The 20817-nt window shown below is 47.1% G+C and overlaps 1 protein-coding gene across 6 annotated transcripts in view; it reads right to left on the minus strand.

The window, feature by feature from the left end:
* Positions 1–20817, minus strand: part of AP1B1 (adaptor related protein complex 1 subunit beta 1) — an 82838-nt gene that overhangs the window by 20055 nt on the left and 41966 nt on the right. For 5 of the 6 annotated variants that reach the window (XM_077874240.1, XM_077874243.1, XM_077874242.1 and 2 more), the window contains exons 2-11: positions 16060–16122; positions 12895–13000; positions 10328–10463; positions 8933–9178; positions 7531–7721; positions 6319–6540; positions 3534–3654; positions 2971–3066; positions 1856–1971; positions 1350–1515 (exon numbers count right to left, since the gene is read on the minus strand). In XM_077874240.1, coding sequence (XP_077730366.1) covers positions 1350–1515; positions 1856–1971; positions 2971–3066; positions 3534–3654; positions 6319–6540; positions 7531–7721; positions 8933–9178; positions 10328–10463; positions 12895–13000; positions 16060–16096 — 1437 coding nt within the window. In that variant the 5' untranslated portion in view covers positions 16097–16122. The remainder of the gene's footprint in view (positions 1–1349; positions 1516–1855; positions 1972–2970; positions 3067–3533; positions 3655–6318; positions 6541–7530; positions 7722–8932; positions 9179–10327; positions 10464–12894; positions 13001–16059; positions 16123–20817) is intronic. The other variant, XM_077874245.1, reaches the window with a different exon arrangement.

Raw genomic sequence — 20817 nt, forward strand, 5'->3', positions numbered from 1 at the left:
TGTGTGTATGTACGTATGAATTAATGAATAAATGGTAACATATACACAGTGGATCCTTGTTATCTGCAGAGCCCATATTTCAAATTTGCCCATTTCCTAACATGTATTTATAACCCCCAAATCAATGTTTGGGGAGCTTTCATGGTCTTTCACAACTAAGTGCAGAGCAGTGAAAAGTTCAAGTCACCTGAGGTACATGCTCCCAGCTGAGGTCAAAGGAGATGACGCTCTGCCTAGTTTCAGCTTATACTATAAACAAGTGTTCTTTTCATAATCTATTTAGGGCTACGTCTTTCAAATTTTGCTTTTTGTTGGTGATTTCATGTTTAAATAGGCCCCCAAGTATAATGTTGAAGTGCTGTCTAGTGTTCTGAAGCATGAAGAAGTTGTGATTTGCCTTACGGAAAAAAATGTGTGTCAGATCAGCTTCGTACAGGCGTGAGTTACAGTGCTGGGAGCTATGAGTTCAATACAAATGAATCAATAATATATATTAAATAAGGTGTCCCATGGGCAGCCCAGGTGGCTCAGTGGTTTAGCACCGCCTTCAGCCCAGGGTGTGATCCTGGAGTCCCGGGATCAAGTCCCGCGTCGGGCTCTCTGCATGGAGCCTGCTTCTCCCTCTGCCAGTATCTCTCTCCCTCTCTCCTCTCTGTGTATTCTAATGAATAAATGAAATCTTAAAAAAAAATAAAAAATAAAAAGAAAGTGTCCCTAAACAGAAACACATAAAAAACAAGATTAAATACTGATTGACAAAAATGTGATCAGAGGCTTATAGGAACAATGGTTTAGTACTTGCTAGTTCAGTATTTGCAGTGACTTTATAAAACTTAAGTATCACAAATAACAAAAACCAACTATATATGTGTTTGTTTACTCGTATGTAGGAGTATGTATTCCTATACTGTCTTTGGAAGTACCTCGAAGAAACCAAGAAATGACACTGATGATCTCCATGATCAGAACTGAGTTGCCAGAAAAGTGGTAGGAAGGAGACTTTTCATCATGCATCCATTCATATTTTTTTTCAATTTTGAACCAAGTCAAAGAATTACCTATCCGAAGATAAATATAAAATTAAACCTCCAAATTTCTACTTGCCGTCAGTGTGCACCATCATAGACTGCGCCCATAGTCCCCCTTAGGTACTGGAGTATGAGAGCAAAAGGGGCCATCCCTGTCAGCCCTACATCACTTATCTGTCCACACCATCAATGCTGTATCATGAAGGGCAGAGCCCCAAGGACTACTGAGGGGAGGATTTCAGAGTGGGATGGACTGCAGTGGTACCAAGCTGCCAGTCATGACCCACATCCCGGCCCAAGTCACCACACCTGATGGCTCACCTGGGTGCTCTCATCATGGAAGCCTTCAAGGAAGCTCTCTAGCAGCTCATCAGCATTGTCAATTCGCTCAGCATACTCGCCTACAATCCAAATCATGGCAGCCCGGGCCTCAGGCTCATCCAGGGAGTCCAGGTTCTCACATAGTGTGGCGATCACACTCTCATACCTAAGAGACAAGCACACAGTGAGCATGTGAGCAATGAAGGAACCCACACAACCCAGAGGAGGCCCAGCAGAGTCCAAGAGAGACAGGAAGCTGCCCCACAAGATCCTGAGAGGGTGGTGAGTAATGGGATTTGAGTTTATCTGCTACATTTTAGTGCTTATTTGGTTTGGGGAGTGGAGGAGGGGCGACTCAGAAGTAAGAAAAAACAATAGGTTTCTTTTGAGAATGCCATTTATGGCAGAGAAGGAAGAGGGGAGAGGCTCCTGTTGCTTCCCCTCCCCTCCATGCCTGTCCCCAGGACAGCCACATCACCCTTACACTAAGAGTGGTGGGCACATACTTGTTGGGATACTTGCGAAAGATGTCCTTGATGACCACAATGGCTTCCTGGACCACATAGTTGACCTTGGTCTGGATGAGATCGAGCAGTGTGCTCACACAACGTTCTGCAGATTGCTGTGGGAAGAGTAATGTGGGCAAGGCCTTTGTACCCACTTCCAACAGAACCTCTGATGACCATGCCTCAGCCAAGGGCTCAGTCACGTCTTGCCCCCTTTCTTGTCACAGTGGGAAAACAAGAGAACACTTTCTCCAGATAACCAGTGGGAGAATGAGTACAAAATGACAACCTGGGGATGGCTGGGACCTAGAGAGTTAGACTAAGAAAGCCAGTAGATCTCCTGAGAGTGGGGAGGGTATTTGAAGTACTTCCAGGCCGAGGCAGTGACTGTGTTCCAGCCTGACACCACCTCACTTCTACTTGTTTCCCAAAACAGGACCCTATGACCAAAAATAGAAAGTCCCTACTTGAAGCCCCTCCAACCCCTTATTCCAATATGTTACACTAATGCCCTTATGGGAGAGATTCTCAGGATGCCATCATTAGCAGCAAGGGGAAAATGCCTCAAGGGGCTGGGGTGACTAGCTGTCCAAGGATCTCCCAGTCCCCATCGAACTAACTTAAAGAGTCAGCTCAGTGGTTAAGGAAGGTCACCATAGGCAGAGAATATAAGGGATGAAATGCCAGGACACAGAGGTCTGGACTGCCCTTGAGAGCCTGGAGAAAACGGCATATGGTTAGTTGAATCATGATTAACGCTAAAATGTTCAGCAGGCAGAGAACCCTGCCCCAAAACTCATAAAGTGAAAGCTAAGTCTACCAGGGGCACCACCAGCTGGGGATGCCTCACCCTCTTAGCTAATGCTGTGGGAGAACCCATGGTTACCGATGTGTTTGTTTCATCTGCAACAACTTGAATGCCTAAAGGTGATCACAGAGAGAGAAGGAGCCCAATCAGATCTGCACAATGGATGCTTTGGGGCCTCCAGTGGTGACCCTCAGGCCTTCCTGGACCATGAGGAGCCGGCAGATTCTTCTAGAATCAGACTAGTTTTTCTGGTTTCAGCTTCCTTTCCTTCCCTCTCCTGCTAAAGGGCAGAGTCCCAGAGTCTCACCTCCACCTTGATGGCACAGCGCCCAATGGCTCGTACAGCCTTCCGTACAAAGTCCACATCCACCTCTGTTGCATACTCTTTCAGCTCTGCCAGGACCTATGGCCCAAAGAGAAAAGATGAAGTTGGGGGTGGGAACTTCCGGGGAACCCACATCCCTGGACAACAGGTATGCAGAGACTGCTAGAAAGATGGCATTCTGCCTCCTGCTCAAGAAGGGCCAAGGGGAAGGAGAGAGCTACCAGATGTCCGAAGAGGAAAGCAGGGAAGAACTAGTTGGCAGGACTGGACAACCCTTGTTTAGGTTGAGCTAGCTAACAGAGCCACCAGACTACCACTTTTCAAAGGATGGATAAGTAATAGTAGGTAGAACAAATGTTTTAATCACAAAAATACCGTTAAGATTTGTTGAGTGCTTGCTTACAGAGCCTTGTTAAGCACTCTTCATGAGATGAACTGTTAATGATGAGCTGTGGTCTCTGGCAGCCCACTCAGAGACCACAGCCTGGTGGTGATGTTGCTGTCAACATCAAAGTTCATGCCCCTAGCTACAGCCCTCTGCTAACCTGGGCGATGTTGGCCTGGGAGGCCAGACGGATCATGATGTCCAGCTTCTCCAGCTTCACGTAGATGGGGTCATTGTATTTCACAAAGAAGACCTTCATTTCATGCTTCAGGATCTCAGGCCTGGTGGCAAGACAGGATTGCCCAAAGAGTAAAAAGCAAGGCATAAGCCCTGTGAGAAAACCCCTTTCATGTTTACTGGGGTATTTCTGCGGTCTGAGGTAGATCCTAACATCAGTGAAGACAGTCACTGTCACGGCTGCACAGTTCCTGAGTGAGAGTCCAGTGAAGGCCTGCAGAAGGTTCTGATTGGCCACTGTATGTCCAACATTATTCCAGGAAGGGAAGAGGGAATATGAGCAGGAGTTAGTTCGTATTTGAGAGTAGCAGGCAGCAGGTATGGGAATCAGACCTCAGTGCCAATCCCAGCTGGGACCTGAGGCCTCTGCTTCCTCACTCACAAAATCAGAATGACACCGTTAGCACTGCAGGCCTCAGTCTCCAGCCTTAGAAAGGTCTGGCATCAGGGAACTCAGTTTTTGGGAGTGTTCTCACTGTTCCCTAAATGATAAAGGTGGCTAACCATGCCTATAATGTTTGTATAAACAATATGATTTATGCTGAATATCTGCTTTCCTTCTGGGCATTTGAAATTTTGGTAGGTGACCATGTGACCAGCCCCCAATAAAAACCCAGGGTGCTGAGTCTCCAATAAGTTCCCATGAGTCCTTCTAGAGAATCTCTAAACATCAGAGTGGTCCCAGGGACCCCAACAGACACCCACATCACAGGGCTCTTGTGAGAGTTAGACAGGAAGCATTTAGCATGATCAATGCCTACTTCAGAGATGCACTTGCTATGTGTTGCTGCTCCTCCCTCAACTGGTACCACCCACCTCTTTTTTCTTAGATGAGGAAATCTGAAAGGTGGGGGCTTGCACCAGGTGTATCTAGTGCTAATAAGGGTAGAATCAAGAGTCACCATCCTCAGCTCTTATTTCTATGCCCTTTCCAGAACTGAAGAAAGAAGGAAAAAGAATGAGGACAGATGGTGAAGAGGGGAGAAGACACAGCAGAGAGAAAGGAGGGACTCTAGGTAATACTCCGTGCTTCTGTGCAAGCTGCAGAAGCCTTTGTCGTGCCTGGTGGGAGAGACAGGATCCCAAGCTTGGGGTGGGGAGAGGAGGAAGACATGATTTCTGCAATCAGGACTTGGCAAAAGCTGCCTGACCCAATGTGGGGACTAGGCCAGATGGTGCCTGGGCAACCTGGTCAACTTCTTAAGAGATTTGCCATGTTAAATATAGCACAGGGAGCCCTTCACGCTGATCGTGATCTTTAGGTTGCTATATCTTACTAAATCCTACACTGCAACTACGAATGAATCCCTAGTCTCTTAGCTCTGTTTAGGCACTCAAAATGCTTTCCCAAATTTACCTCTCAATCTTCACAACTGCCATAATTCTACTGATATCTCTGGACCGTCAAGAGTGTTCTAAGAAGGGCAGCCTGGGTGGCTCAGTGGTTTAGTGCTGCCTTCAGCCCAGGGTGTGACCCTGGAGACCCGGGATCGAGTCCCAGTCAGGCTCCCTGCGAGGAGCCTACTTCTCCCTCTGCTTGTGTCTCTGCCTCTCTTTCTCTCTGTGTCTCTCATGAATAAATAAATAAAATCTTAAAAAAAAAAAAAAAGTGTTCTAAGAACCAGAATGATGCTACAAGGACAGGGAGATATGCTGTCTTCCAAGAAAGAATGTCTACAAGAAACCCTTGTTTTCACATAGCCCTGTTTCCAGCAAGGGGACTACTGTAAAACATGGATGCTCACGAGTTAGTAACTGAGCGAGCCATTTGACCAAAAAGGCTGGGAGGATAACTCCAGAGACAAGCCCTACTGTTTTCTGGATTGTTCCAGAGAACCCCTCCTATTCTGGGCCCCTCGGACACTGCTAATTATTTTTAAGCTCTACCCATCCTAGGTATCAGGCACCTTCTCTTTGAGGCAGTGGCTTACAGTTGTGGTCATTCCCATGGGGCCAACAGAAATGAGCTTCTTTTTTAAAGTAGGCTCCACATCCAATATGGAGCCCAACATGGGGCTTGAACTCATGACCCTGAGATCAAGGCCTGAGCTGAGATCAAGAGTGCCTGATGCTTAACTGACTAAGCCACCCAAGCGTCGCCAGATATGGGCATCTGAGTGATTCTCATATACCCCACCTCAGGCCCTAGGCTGATGCAAAGTCCATAGTACCTTGCCACTTTGGAGTCCTCCAACCTCAGAGAATTTGACTAATGCTATAGACTCTATCCCCAGGAAAAATACAGACAGAATCTTATATCTTGTTTCAGGAGGGTTCTGTGAATTATGGAGCCATCCATTTTTTGTGGTTAAAAAGCACCATGCTGGTCTATACTTGACCTGCTACCTGATTAGGTTAAGCCAGGGTTTCTCACTCTCAGCACTACTGACATTTTGGGCTGGCCAGTTCTCTGGGGGAGGGGAGGCTGTCCTGTGTACTGTAGAGTGTTGAGCAGCATCCTTGGCCTCTACCCACTAGGTGCCAGTAAAGTCCCCTGAAGTCTGACAACCAAAAATGTCTCCAGACATTTCCAAATGTCCCGTGGAGGACAAAGCTGTCTATGGCTAAGGCTCCTGGATTAAGCTTTTGAGATTTCCTACAGAGCTATAGGTCAGTTTCCCTTTAGGGTCCTGTTCCCAGGAAGAAATATCCCTCCCCTCTACCCCCAATCCCAGGTACACACTGCACATATGCAGTAGTCTGGGTACCTTTTCTGTACGATGAGGTTGATGTTGCGCAGGGCCACATACTGCAGCTCAGGCTCAGCTGACAGTAGCGTGACCAGGGGTGGGGCCAGCTTCTTGAGCAGTGTGCCATAGTAGTCCAGATCCTTGGACAACATTTCCATGAACTTCATCAGCACCTTCACAGCAGACAACACCACAGCAGAGTTGGCGTGGGACAGTCTGGGGGTGACCCGCTCACAGATGCTGGGGTCCGTTCCAAGGGGGGTAAACAGGAGAGAAAGACAAGGGAAATACCCTGTTTTTAGTTATTAAGAGAACATGTTTTCCGTAGGAGGATCTAGATCTTGTTTCTGGTGCTCACTAACTGACCCCAACAGGTTAAAACCACTGAGTTTGTTTCCTCATCTAGAAAATGGAGATGATGGTACCATCTTCCCAGGGATGCTGAAGGCTTCCATGAAACAACGCACATAAAGCCCTATGCAGGGATCCCTGGGTGGCGCAGCGGTTTGGCGCCTGCCTTTGGCCCAGGGCGCGATCCTGGGGACCCGGGATCGAGTCCCACATCGGGCTCCCGGTGCATGGAGCCTGCTTCTCCCTCTGCCTGTGTCTCTGCCTCTCTCTCTCTAACTATCATAAATAAATAAAAATTAAAAAAAAATTAAAAAAAAAAAGCCCTATGCATAGTAGTTAATAAACACTGGGTGTCAAATCCTTCCCTTCTCCCACTGCAAAAGGGTTCGTTCAAAACGGGCAAGATATCATGTTGGTTATGACCAAACATCAGGGTAGACCCAGCTGGGTGAACTGTAGGATTTCTTCCACCTTCTGAGCCAGTGTTTCCTTACCTGTAAAATGTGGACAAAGATGGGGCACCTTTCACAGAGATGCTTTAAGGAGCATCTAATGCATAGGAAGCACTCGGCAGAGCCCCAGCCACCCAGAAAGAATCCAACGAATGGTGACTCTGGTGCTATCTACCTCCTTTACTCAGCCCAAGGTGATCAGGGTCTCTGTCAACAATCAGATCAGGCGCTGGCCTTGGTTCTGGCTGTTTCATGCTGAGTAGGGAGCTGACTGCCTGGCTCTGGCCTCCCTTGAGACGTGCCTGAGGACAGTCTGTGGGGCAAGGACCTGGCAAAGGGCCCAGCAGAGGTCTGAGGCCCAGTTCACGGCTGAAGCCCCGCCAAGGACCAGGTCACTGGGCTGGCAAGCAAGGGGAAACCTGCTCACCTCTGGGCCTCCCGGTCATCCTTAGGCGTATAGTTGGCCAGGCAGTCCAGGATGAAGATCTGGCCCCACTCGGTGCACTCGTTCAGGGCTGTCAGCAGCTTATTAATGGACTGCGGGTTCAGGTCAAGCAGGTTGCTGCTGGGATGAGACTCAGCAATCTCTGAGAGGGCAGCCACTGCGTTTGCCACCACCTGGTTGAGAGGGTAGGAGGGGCAGAGGCTGGGGGTGCTGCTTGGGCCAAGCCACATTGGAGCTAATCATGCTCGCTGGTGAGGGCCTGAATACCCTGAAAGGAACAGGACCTGATGGGCAGGGTTTGCAGCATGGTGACCCACTCTGAGCACTCACCCTACTGACTCCCCTGTAAACCAGAACAAATGTTAAGTGCCCTCACCAATGAAAAAAAAAGAAAGAAAACAAACAAAAGAAAGATCCAGCTCTAAATGCCTGGCAGCAGAAAACATTCCTAGCTATCTAGCATGCAGCCCCTGCCTACCAGCTACAACAGCTCACTTCAGGGGATGTCAAGTGTGCTTCTTGGAGTTAGAAGATTCCTCTAGAACCCCTCAGAGCTACTGGTAACAGATGGGGGGCAAGAATCCAAAGGGGTTGCCAGGTGAAGCACTGGGCTCTCAACCCATTTCTACCAGAGCAGTTGTTTTTATGTGTATTCTGCAGGGTTTTCAACTTTTCCCTGTAACAAACAGTGTTCCAATGGCCAATGCTGTACTGGCCTTTCAGTGCCCTTATGTGACCAGTGTTTCCATAGGACAGAGTGGGATGGCTAGGCTGAGGAGCTTGTGTATTTCACTCCAAACAGGGTCTGCTGAACTGTCCTCCAAACTGGAAGGAGAGGAGCTCCCCTCCCAGCCACATCCTGGTGCACTCTCCTCCAGGCTATGCTACTTCAAGGGTGACCCTCTGCAACGCTAACCCAAAGACGAGCGGAAAGAGAACCTCACATTCAGAGCTCACTGATATCTTGGTGAGTAGACAGTGACAATGACAGTGGCTGTTAGGGTAAGGAGTACACTAGTCTTGGTTGCACCACTGTGTGCCAGGCCATGCTAGGTACATTACCTTCAAAGCTTAAGCCTCACAACACTCCTGCCAGCCATGGAGAATTAGATCCATCTTACTGATGAAGAAAAGGTGGTTCTGGAAGGCTGGGCAGTCTGCCCAAGGTCACACAGCTCATGTTAAAGAAGGGGCAGAGAAGGGAATACAGGTCTAGCTCCCTCCAAAGACGGTGCCTGAACCACTGCAGGCATGAGAACAATTAGCCTACCCAGCAAGACTCTGACTTCCAAGAACTGGGGAGTGTTTGGTAGAGGGTGGAGCCAAGATGTTCCCAAGCAGCCCAGGAGGTAGTGAAGTGGCACGGTGAGTGGCAATGGCTTACCATGGGGTTAGAGTCAGAGATTAGGTCTTTAAGGGTGTCCAGGAAGCCCTGGTCCTCTACCAGCTGGGCGTTGATGTCATGGAGCTTGGCTACACAGACAGCTGCTGTTTTGCGCACGTATGGGTCCTCATCCTTCAGGCACTTCCGGAGTGGCTCACACAGGTACTCTGTGATCTTGTCAACGCGGATGCAGCCCATGGTCCGCACAGCCAGGGCCCGGATCAGGGGATTGGGATCCTCACAGTCCTGAGGGGAACCAGTCATTGGCCGGCAGCAGAGGCAAGCTCAGCAACATCAGATACTGCTATGGGATCTCCCACTAACTGTGGCCATCAGTGCCAAAAGTCAGTGTCATGTATGGGCATCAAGCATTTGCCACATATTATGCTTGGGCTTTGTGCATTGTTGACTCTGATGCTCACAGCAGACATATAATACTGTTCCCATTTGACAGATGAAGCAGCTGAGCCTCCCAGGAAGACTGGGAGCTCATCCAGTCACAGAGCAGAGCCATGATTCAAACCTATATCCATCAGGTACCATAACCCAAAGAACCCATCATGTGTCCGTATCTGAGCACTGACAGGGTAAGGGGAGCTAGGAAGGCTCTAAAGGTAGACAGAACTGACACTTCGGGGATGCCTGGGTGACTCAGTGGTTGAGTGTCTGCCTTTGGCTCAGGGCATGATCCTGGGGTCCCAGGATCGAGGCCCCACATCGGGCTTCCTACAGGGAACCTGCTTCTCACTCTGCCTCTGTCTCTCATGAATAAATAAATAAAATCTTAAAAACAAAAACAAAAACAAAAAAACCCCTGGCACTTCAAGTCCCCATTTGCTTTTTTTTTTTTTTTTTTTTATTCAGAGAGAGAGAGAGGCAGAGACACAGGCAGAGGGAGAAACAGGCTCCATGCAGGGAGCCCGTCATGGGACTCGATCCTGGGTCTCTGGGATCACACCTCCGGCTGCAGGCGGCACTAAACCACTGCACCACTGAGGCTGCCCCCCCCCCCCGCGTGCCCCCCCCCGTTTGCTCCTTAATCTAAGTGGAAAACACAGAAAGGGGCAAAGTCTAAAAGGGGAACACAGGAGCTCTGAGATGCTGAATTCTGCCCTGGCAACGGATGTAGGGCATTGGTGCACCCCAGGGGGATATGAGGATCAATAAAGGCCTTAGGCTACCTCACACAGAATGAGTTAACAGGGTCTATAGTAACTGATTTTTCTGAGAGTGGGAGCCCTCTGCTGGAGGACTAAGTGGCCCTCAGGCTGGGAGTCAGAGGGACTAGAAAGGAGCCTGAGTGTTTTTACTCAGGGCCATAGTGTCCCACCCCAAGAGATGGAGGGAAGAGGGAGCAGTGAACACCCATGCCTTTCCTCCCACCAAGCTATTTACCTTCACAAAGGTGTTGACAGCCATGATGGCCATGTCCGGCTGACTCTTGGCGTAGTTCATCAAATACAAGTACACCAGCTTCTTCAGCTCCAGGTTGTCTGTCTGCATACAGTTCACCACGTCAGGAAAGAGGGCACTGAAAAGTCAAAATGGCATGAGCGTAGTTAAGGCTGGAGAAAGAAGAAGGTTTTTCAGAGAGCTAATGGGGGGTCTGGGAGGTGGGGTGGGGGCGCAGAGATAGTGGATGGGAGAGAAAGAAAAAGATAACAGGACTTCCTAGTAAAAGGGAGGACATCAGCTATGCTCTGTTAACCATGAACACTTATTGGTAGCAATGGAATCGAAAAGGTGATTTGAAAAGCAAAGTCCTCTGTTCTTTTCACAGGATTCATTCATATACAAGCTCTACAGCCTATCAGACCTGGCTCAAAACCAGCTCTGTCTCCTTCATCCCCCCACAAGTTTGTTCACCTCCAGGGAAGGTGTAAAAAAACCCCATTACACAGGGCCCTGTAATATTTAAAGAGGGCACCATACTCCAGATATCTGGTCTTTGACATCCGAGAGGTGCTAAATAGATGAAAACAATTGTTTTCTTTCCCTGAAACTTAATGCGGCCCCCTTATATTGGGCTGCTGGTTCCAGATGGTTGTAGGGAAGTGGGAATAGGCATGTTCCTTTCACCAGAAGGGCCAGCTCAGATGCCCACTAAAAACTAGCTCAGCATGTATGGAGCATTTGCTCTATGCCGGGCTTTGTATGTGTGATCTCATTTAACAACCCCAAGAAGCCAGTGTGTTATCTTCATTTTACAGAAGACAATATTGCGGCTCATAAATGTCAAATAACCTGCCTGAGGAGCCAGCTCTGGTTCTAAAGCCCATGCCCAGGACTGCTGTTATTCTGGGTGGAACCCCTCCCAACACGGTACCCCAGAGTCCCAAACCCCCTGAGATGTGAAATATGCTTAGAGGTCAATTTCCTTCCTCTCTCTGGCATCATTACCTCCCCTCTCAAGGCTTGTGACTTAATGGTCGAGGACACAGTAACAGAGACTTAAGAGGTCAAAGTGAGCTCCCTGGACTCCCTTAGAAGGGAACCCAGTTGATAATGCTGACCTTGATGCATCACCTTGGAAGATGAAGAACCAAGAAGAAAGAGGAAGGTGAAGAGGAGAAACAGCTGATGGGCCTGTCACATCAGCACAACAAGTTCGCTTGAGACAGAAGAACAAAGGTGCTTCCTCTGTGAGGAGGTGACAGCAATGTTCTAGTTGAAGGAGAATGGCTTTGTCCTGGAAGGATGTGACTTGGAAGGAGGCCTAATTTTCCAGCAGACGCCTGATCCTTTTGCCACTCTGTCTACAGCAGGTCTCTCTGCAGAACTGTTTCTACTGTGGTGCTGTTAGGAGGTCCCTTGCTGAGGTGGCAATAGGATAAGGCAATCCACAGAGAAGTCTGGAGAAGTGTGATCCTGATGTGGGATCCAGATGAGGAGCTGCTCCACATCAGTGCCCAGGCCTATGAGTCAGGAACTGGGCACCATGAGGGCATAGAGGAGAGGGTATGGGTGGAAATGCCCTGGATTTCGATTTCAGAAGAGCTGGGCCTGAGTCCTAGTTCTATTAACCACGTGACTGCTGGGCAGCCACTAGACCCTTTCTTTACCTGGTTTCCTTGGCAGTAAACACATCATTACCTGCAATATAGGAATTGTAAAGAACTGCTAGAGAACCTATCTGAAAGTTTTCTGCTTACTCTCAAATACTGTGCAACTCTTAAGTTGTTGCAAAATCCAATCCTCCTCCTTGGGGACTGTATGACATGGTGGGCAGGTAAACACAAGTACACATAATAAAAGGACAGTCAAGAATTAGTGCCAGGTGATAGGAACACAGAACAAATGCTGCACACTCAGGGGGGTGGGCTGGGGTGACGAGTGAAGGCAACAGAGACACCGTGAATGGGGTTTAAGAGATGGGAAAACATGCTGGTAAATGTAAAAGGGGAAAGGGACATTCTACACAGGGCAAAAGTGTGAGCAAAGGTGAGGCAGCATTCTACATATGATTTGCTCTGGCAATCAGATGCAAAGCAGAGGCTGCAAACTAGTGATAAATTCGATAAATTCCATCTGCAGGTGTGTGTTACTGTTACTACAGTATTTGTTTAATATCATCTTGGAAACCTAAAATAAAGAGATTTAAAATGAAAAATCCTGATTTCTTATTTTTTAAAAAAAAAACCAGACCTGCCCAGACTGGGTTCATTCTCCCCAGCTGGCAGCAATCCTTTGGAATCTCTGACAGGGTTCTGCTACATCCACTTCATTTGCTTGTTACCTTTTTGACCTTGCCCACTTCACTTACTCTCCTGCCACTTCACCCCAGCAGCATGTGAGCACAGGACCCCTCTGTAAACAAAACCTTCTGTTTGGAAAGGTGGTTCATGAAGGGAGCTATAACAAGGGGAGACACAGGTACCTAGAGATAATGTCAATGAGAGATCTGAACTAGACCCAAGCTTTGGAGCCCCGCTCCTGCTGCCACCCGGCCTACGCCTGCACACCTGACATCTTTGCCCACGGTCATTGACGCAATCACTTTCTTTACCGCCTCCTTCTTCTTCTCCTTCTTGTCACTGTTGAGCTCTGCCTTCAGCTCGAAGATCTCCCCTAAAAAAGGAGGCAGGTATGAGTGATCCACCCCCACCCTACCAGGGGGTCATTCTCAATCCCCAAATTCCAAAGGATGGGAGGGCAGAGGCAGGTAAGACATTCTGTGCTACCAGCTGAGGGCAGCTTTAGGTCCTTGGCCTTCATGACAGAGGCAGTAGAGAGGGACAATTCTGAGGAGAGGAATCATCAAGAGGGAAGCCTGGAGGATATGCTAGACTGAACAGAGAGAACTGTGGAAGCTACAAAGGTTTAGAGGGAGGCAAAAAGTGTGAGGATAGGTCGTGGTCAGCCACAGTTAAAAATATTCAGAGGAAAGCAAAATTCTCCTCAGCTACCACGCTCACCCAAAGTCCTCAAGGCAGTGTGTGATGGAATCTGGGGACTGAAGATTTGAAGGGAGAGGATAGGATTTGCTCGATTCCCACACTTGGCTTTTCCTGTTTTCCTAGAACCTCCAGTTAAAAACAGTGCACTCAGGGTTTCACTTCCTAAGCCACAAGTGGTTGCTCAGCTCTGAAAATGGGAATTCACTTGCTCCATAAGAGCTTGAGCACATAATAAGCTATTCTTAAGAACTCAATCTGGAAAAAAAAAACAAATGAGGAAATAGGATTGTTCAGGGCCCAGATAACCTCAATGACAGGTTATAAGGGCAGACTTTGGAATTAGACAGGCCTCCTGCCCTCAAAACAGCAGCCGCCAGGATTTCCTGAACCTTTTTCTAAGGCAGGTGCCATACTTTTCTCCATTTCTTACTTCATCCTCATGACAACTCTGCATCATACCTCCACCCCCGTTTTACAGATGAGCAAATGGAGGTTGTGACTTGCCCAAGAACACACCACCAGTAGCAGGTAGGGCCAACATTCAAAACTGGGTCTTGCAACTCCAAAGCCCATATGCTCAGGCCAACTAAGGATATCACTTTGCTTCTCTGAGTCAGTTTCCTTTGCCTGTACTCGTTCTACTTTGACTGGAGCAGTGAATTCTCTCATTTAACACTCAGATATAAAATACTCATCTCAGTGGCTGGCACTCAGTGGCCTGCATTAAAGGTGACTACTATTGTTATTAATTTGCCATGTGACCCTTGACTTGGATTCCTTTTTTGTGGGAGAGCCCTGGGCTCCCTCTCAAGTTACTGAGGGTCAGAATAAAGCAGACTGTCACGTGGGGGGAAGTGCCGAAGAAGTTCTAGATGGATATACAGTGAGAAAAAGAAAACTTGCAGGTTTTTATCATGATTGAACAATGTGGTGCTCAGGGAAAGAACTTGAGATGACAGACAGCAAACAAAGTTAATTAAGAACAATCACAAAGCATGGCCCAGGGCAGGGCCTCACTGAGGATATTGCTCAACAGAGCCAGTAGGAATCTGCAGACCTTGCAGTTCAGACTCGACTTCCTTAGGACAAAAGGAACACATGCCCTTCCCCTCCAAGAGACTGAGGGGACCATATCTCCCTGCTGCAGGATCCAACAGACCATGATGACTTTGATCCTCCTCCGTCATGTTGCAGGACCACCCGGGCTTTGCTCAAAGTGCTCGGTCAGATTCAATACAACTGGCCATCAACTAATGGATCTAGGCCTGAGTCACTTCAATTCTAAGAAGGCTGATGAGGTAAACTTGGGATTTGCCTGTTTCCAAAACATCTCTTTCCTCTAATGGGCCCGAAATCCAATTAGCCACCAAACCTACCTCCTCAATCATATACAAGGCATCGGATTCTCTCTACCCACAATGCTGCACCCTACCCCACCCCCTGGGCTCAGGTACAATCATCTCTCATGGAAGCTGTGGTACTGTTCCCCTTGCCTCTCCCTAATATCATCCCCTTCACTTCTTTATTAGAAGCTGCCTTGGACCTTCTGTTGCTTAAAACTATAACTGATGTCTGACTCGGACCTAGGCATCCCTTTATGGACATTCCTCTCAAAGGAAAACCAGCAAAAACTCAACCACTGACACCCTAATACACTCAGCACTATGTTCACCCCCTCTAGCCCTGCACATCTCTCCAACTCTCCTTTCATCCCACTTCAGTAACTTGTGCCCAGGTGCTTTCTTTTCCCCGAAGGTACCCTGGGGAAAGCAAGTGCTCTGCTCTGCTCCTCTCCCCTCCCCCTTACCTAGTTAGCTCCACCCAAGGTCCACACAGCTCCCTGCACTTCCCCTTAGCACAGACCTACCACCTTTAGCGTGATTACTATTTAATAGTCTGTCTTCTCTGCTTAACTGCAAGTAAAGCCAGGTCAGAGACTCCAATCTGACTCCATGGCACATGGAGGGGGCTCAGTAAAAACTGGCTAGACCAATGAAGAAGTGCTCCATAAGGGGCAGACTACAGGTCCTGGCTCAGCTGCATCAACAACAAGACTCTTTTCATCTGGTCAGCAGGTGTGTGTCAATCATGCTTGGAAACAAGGAAGGAGGAAGGAAGGGTCAGTCCGAAAGATGCTTACAGGGTTAAAGCACATTTGTCAGCCACTATAACCATCTGTTTTCCAGAGAGCAGAAACAACCACAATACCCTACAACATAAGACCAGCTTAGCAAATTTCAGTGCAGCAACTCAGCAGACTAACATTGAGTAGTTAGAACTGTGGGGAAATGTTTAAGATAATGTCAGATGAAAAACAGGATATAAATTCTGACTTCAACCACGTAAAACATGTGCCCATGGAAAAAGACCAGACACACACACACACATATCACTGTGAGGTTACTGATAGGATTGTGCTTTCCTTCCTCCAGGAAAAAAAAAAAAACATCATATTTAATAACATTAGGCCATTCAGAACAAAAGAGGGTGTCCCCCGCCCCCCCTCCAGAGAGAGTGCTCTTCCCTTCCTGAGTTCTAAAGGAAGTGGTCAATTTCTTACACTATCAACACTCCAATGTTCTGAATCCACAAGGTTAAAGATGCTCTGGGTAATTCCTGCCACTCGCTTCCAGGCCTCCACCCCTGCCCCAAAGCCCACCCTGGCAGAGAAGGCAGAAGGGTAGAGCAGGGAAAGAGTAGGAAAAGACCCCACAATGAAATAAACAGTACCTTTCTTGGTCGTGGTGAAATATTTTGAGTCAGTCATTTTGGTCCCTTATCTGTGGCCAGACTCTGCAAGACAGAAGAGAGGGGTGACTTTCTGTTGTGTCCACTCCATTTTCAATTAGAGCACAGGAGGAAGAAAGGATGCAGCACACACGTGGTATGGGAAGATAGCTTCTTATCTCTCCAAGGGGCAAATGAGCTGTTAGATAATGGCTGATCAGATTTTGGAAGGTAATTCTGAGGGATCTACCACATTTTTGAGTGTGCATATCCTTTTACCCAGCAATTCTACTTCTAGGACACTCACCCACAGAAATACCTGCACAGATGTAAGGGTTTTACCACAGCTCTGTCTGTAACAATACATCATTGGAAATAACTGAAATAGCCATCAACGAGGGAATGGCTAAATACTCTGAAGAGTCCACAGATGAAAAAGCACTTAGTCACAGCCACCCCTTTGTGGTCTCACTCTACCCAGCACTGTTCTAAGTGCTTTGGGCATGTTAACCCATTAAAGCTTCATCACAGCTTCATGGAGGTGCCATCATTACCCCATATAATCAAATGAGCTTGGAAAATGCCAAATTTGAAAAGCTACAGAGGTTTCTTCTCTCTCCAACTTTTCTGAACTTCTCTAACAGTGATATGTGCTATTTATCTCTAGAGAGAGCTAGAATCTATATAGAATCTATCTATATACTGTAGATTCTAGAGCATTCCCCAAATTTAACTGGCAAGTTTCCTCAAAGCATCTCTCAGGACACCTCCCAGGGCAAAAGTCGCAGTGTGAAGTGCTGTTCTAAGGCAATAGAACAAAGTACCAAGGCTCCCTTGTTCATTCAACACTTACTGCATATCTACTATGTACCTTCAATGGTTCCCCTTGATCAACAGATGAAAGATTAAAGAAGCTACACAGTGGCCAAGTACCCTGGATACATGGCAGAGCCTTCTGGGGTTGTTCTAACATTTAAGAAGTTATCATTTACTGAGTCCCTATTACAACCAAGGGTTTTACACACATTATCTCATTTAGTTCTACCAATAAGATACCTGGCTTTAACCCTACGTTACAGCTGAGTAAACTGAGGCTCACGGTTAAGTAACTTGCCCAAAGTCACACGGCTTGTAAATGGTTAGACTGGGAGACCATCTTAAGGACTGCCTGAGCTCAGCAGCTGTATTCTATCAATGACAGAATTCTGCTTCTCCCATCCAAAAGGGAGGATGGAGCCCTGACAGTTGCTAAGGACTCAGTCCAAAAACCAGAAGACTTTCAATTACAACTATCCAGTCCTACTTACACGGTAAGTGTACAGAATGTTTAAGATAATGTCTTAAACATGAAATCCAATCAGTCAGTACAGAAAACCACACAATCAAAAAAACAGACATCTGAATGGAAAAAACAACTCACTTTTCACTTTGTCCCTTCTGTTGCCTCCATGGGAGAGACTGAAACATAGAACCCATCAAGGGCACTTGTGACCAGCACTAGGTTTTACATAAGTAATGATCATTAGATTCTACTCCTGAAACCAATATTACACTGTATGTTAACTAACTAGAATTTAAATAAAAACCTTAAACTAGGGATCCCTGGGTGGCGCAGCGGTTTGGCGCCTGCCTTTGGCCCAGGGCACGATCCTGGAGACCCAGGATCGAGTCCCACATTGGGCTCCCAGTGCATGGAGCCTGCTTCTCCCTCTGCCTATGTCTCTGCCTCTGTGTGTGTGTGTGTGTGTGTGTGTGATTATCATAAATAAATAAAAAAATTTTTAAAAACCCTGAAACTAATTAATTAACTAAAAAAACAGAGCCTATTAACACCTTCTTTCAATGTATTACTATGTGGGAGCAAGATGGAGATTACTGGTGGGATGGATGTAGGGAGGTCAAGAATCATTTCAAAAGTCTCTGGAAACAGGGATCCCTGGGTGGCGCAGCGGTTTGGTGCCTGCCTTTGGCCCAGGGCGCGATCCTGGAGACCCGGGATCGGATCCCACGTCAGGCTCCCGGTGCATGGAGCCTGCTTCTCCCTCTGCCTGTGTCTCTGCCTCTCTCCTCTCTCTCCTCTCTCTCTCTCATAAATAAATAAAAGTTTAAAAAAAAAAAAAGTCTCTGGAAATAAAGCTGACATAGCTACTCTCCAACCCAACTGAATTCTCCAGACTAAGCTGGTATTCATGGCAGGACGGCAATGAGGCTGCTCCCCAACTGAGGCACCCAATAGATTTGGTCTCGGTAAGCAATGGGGAACAAGTATGTGCTATCTTGGGGCTGCCTTAAATCCTCTGTGGATCCCATTAAAATAAAGGAATAAAGGCTTCACTGACAAAATAGTACAAAGGAAAAAACACAATTCTACCTTTCTTTTGCTTTGCAAGGTTGAAAAGGGATGATGGCACTTTTCTGTAGGAAGTGCAGGAAAAAGCAGAAGGGACTGCTGTGTCTGATAATGACAGACCCACAGTGGGGACTCTAACTTGCAGATCCTGGCAGCAGGAGTCAGGGCTGTGGACAGATCCACAAACAGAGGAGCCACATCAGCCTGGTCCATGGCTCTGTCCATCTCCCCCTTCATAACCGGCCCAGGGTTCTGCATATGGTCAGTGTTGAGTTGGTAGTTGTTAAAAGAAATGAAAAGGGGCCAATGAACATCCTGGGGAGCCTTGGCTTGCTCTTTTGACAAATCTGTTATGTAACTATTTAGCATTTGTTTCCTAAAGGAGTTTACTTACAGTGAAAACAATTTTCTTTTGAGCATAAATAAAGCCATTTTCTCAGAGAAATCTCACCAATTTAGAGGTTCTTTATGGAGTGCTGAGAATGAGCAGGTAAACAAGAGAACAGGATGTCTACCACACAACAAAGGGCTGTGTGAGTTCAAAAGTCACAGGTGTGAGCACAACCGACAGAAGTATCCAAAATAGAAGTACCTCATTTCTCAAAGTTAGGTTTAGTCTAAGAAGAGGGATTGATGAAAGCAAAGGGGCTAAAAATTAAAGAAAAGAATCACAATAACATATAAACCCCTCCACTGTTAAATCTAGAAGGAAACCGAAGTGAACAAAAAGCAAAAACTACCTTAGATGTCTAACTTCATCACTGTCCCGAAATTCTTCCTTTTCCAGTAGAGGAGGCTGTTGGAGGCTTTCCCCTTATCTGTAGGCACAACACAATATCTGGGGGCCCTAAGTTCTGAGAACACAACTTCCTGGGGAAGATTTGTGTTGTATGCAACTGCCCAGGTGGAGGAGAGATTGGGAAGCTTCTTTTGGGGAGGGGGGGTTAAAAAAAGCAACAGAGTCACTAGGTCAGCTAATTTAGACCACCACCACAGGTGCTGATACCCCAATAGCATTAAGCTTTGATGACACGCTTCCTTTTACAGGTGCTAAGTAACTACTCACAACTTAAAATGTTATCCAGGGATCCCTGGGTGGCGCAGTGGTTTAGCGCCTGCCTTTGGCCCAGGGCGCGATCCTAGAGACCTGGGATCGAATCCCATGTCGGGCTCCCGGTGCATGGAGCCTGCTTCTCCCTCTGCCTCTCTCTCTCTCTTTCTCTGTGTGACTATCATAAATAAATAAAAATTTAAAAAAATAAAATAAAATGTTATCCAGTGTGAGTGCTGGCTCCTTTTCTCTGCAGTATCTATTTCGCATATCCCTCTGCAAAGGGCCCAATGGGACTGATGATGCAGAAATCGTATCTCTCTGAAGTTGTTTTCACATAAAGGAAATTAAAGTGAAAGAGGAAGGGAAAGTAGAGAGAAGTGAAAATGTTTCTGCAAAGCCACCCAGAGCACAGATTTTAAAAACCTCATTTCACTGTGGAAGATCAACTGCACCTTGTTGATCTGCTAAGGGTGGCTATCTCCCGTGTCCTTCCTCTGCAGTTACCTCTTAGATGTTAGTGCAAGAGATTTTTCATTCTCTCTGCAGGAATGGAAAAAACCCTACAGTTCAGTTTAAAGGATCAGACTTGTGGATGTCACAGGAAAGACGGATTTCCCTGGTATTGCTCACCTACTGCCATATACTGCATGCCTACTAATGGAGGCCCCAGGGGCTAAGACTTTGTTTGATGGATCTGATTGTATACATGAGCCACAACTAAAAGCAAGCAGCCAATTCAGGCAAGAAAAAGCTTACAATTCGGTCTTTGGAAGTGACAGGACACTCTTTAAAAAACAGTAATTGAGCAGCCCCGCCTGCAGCCCAGGGCATGATCCTGGAGCCTGGGGATCAAGTCCCAAGTCGGGCTCCCTGCATGGAGCCTGCTTTCCCTCTGCCTATCTCTCTGCCTCTTTCTCTCTCTCTCTGTTTCTCATGAATAAATAAATAAAATCTTAAAACAAAACAATTGGGGGAATTTTTGGTTTGGAAAAATTGCTATGGCCAGTGTGATGAGTCACACTGCATTTACAGGCTAAGGGAGGGGAGGGAAAGTCAAAATTAAAGAGGGGCACACCTGGAAGGACTGGTTTTGTCTGTGAGGAACCATGGATGCTGTCCTTACCTTAAATCTACCTTCCCACTTTGATCCTATAACACCAGAACCAGTCCCTGTTCATCTTACTTAAAAAAAAAAAAAAAAAAAAAAAAATTCCTCCTGACGCTCGCTCCTATTTTCCCTTACCTCTAGGCTTAAAACAAAGAAATTGAGTAACAGCTGGCCCGTTGAATGCGTGCGGGACAGGTGGCTTCTTCCGGCTGGCCACAGGTTAGCTGCGTACGTTGAAGGACACAACCA

The sequence above is a fragment of the Canis aureus genome, chromosome 27, assembly GCF_053574225.1.
Source record: "Canis aureus isolate CA01 chromosome 27, VMU_Caureus_v.1.0, whole genome shotgun sequence".
Lineage (NCBI taxonomy): Eukaryota > Metazoa > Chordata > Mammalia > Carnivora > Canidae > Canis > Canis aureus.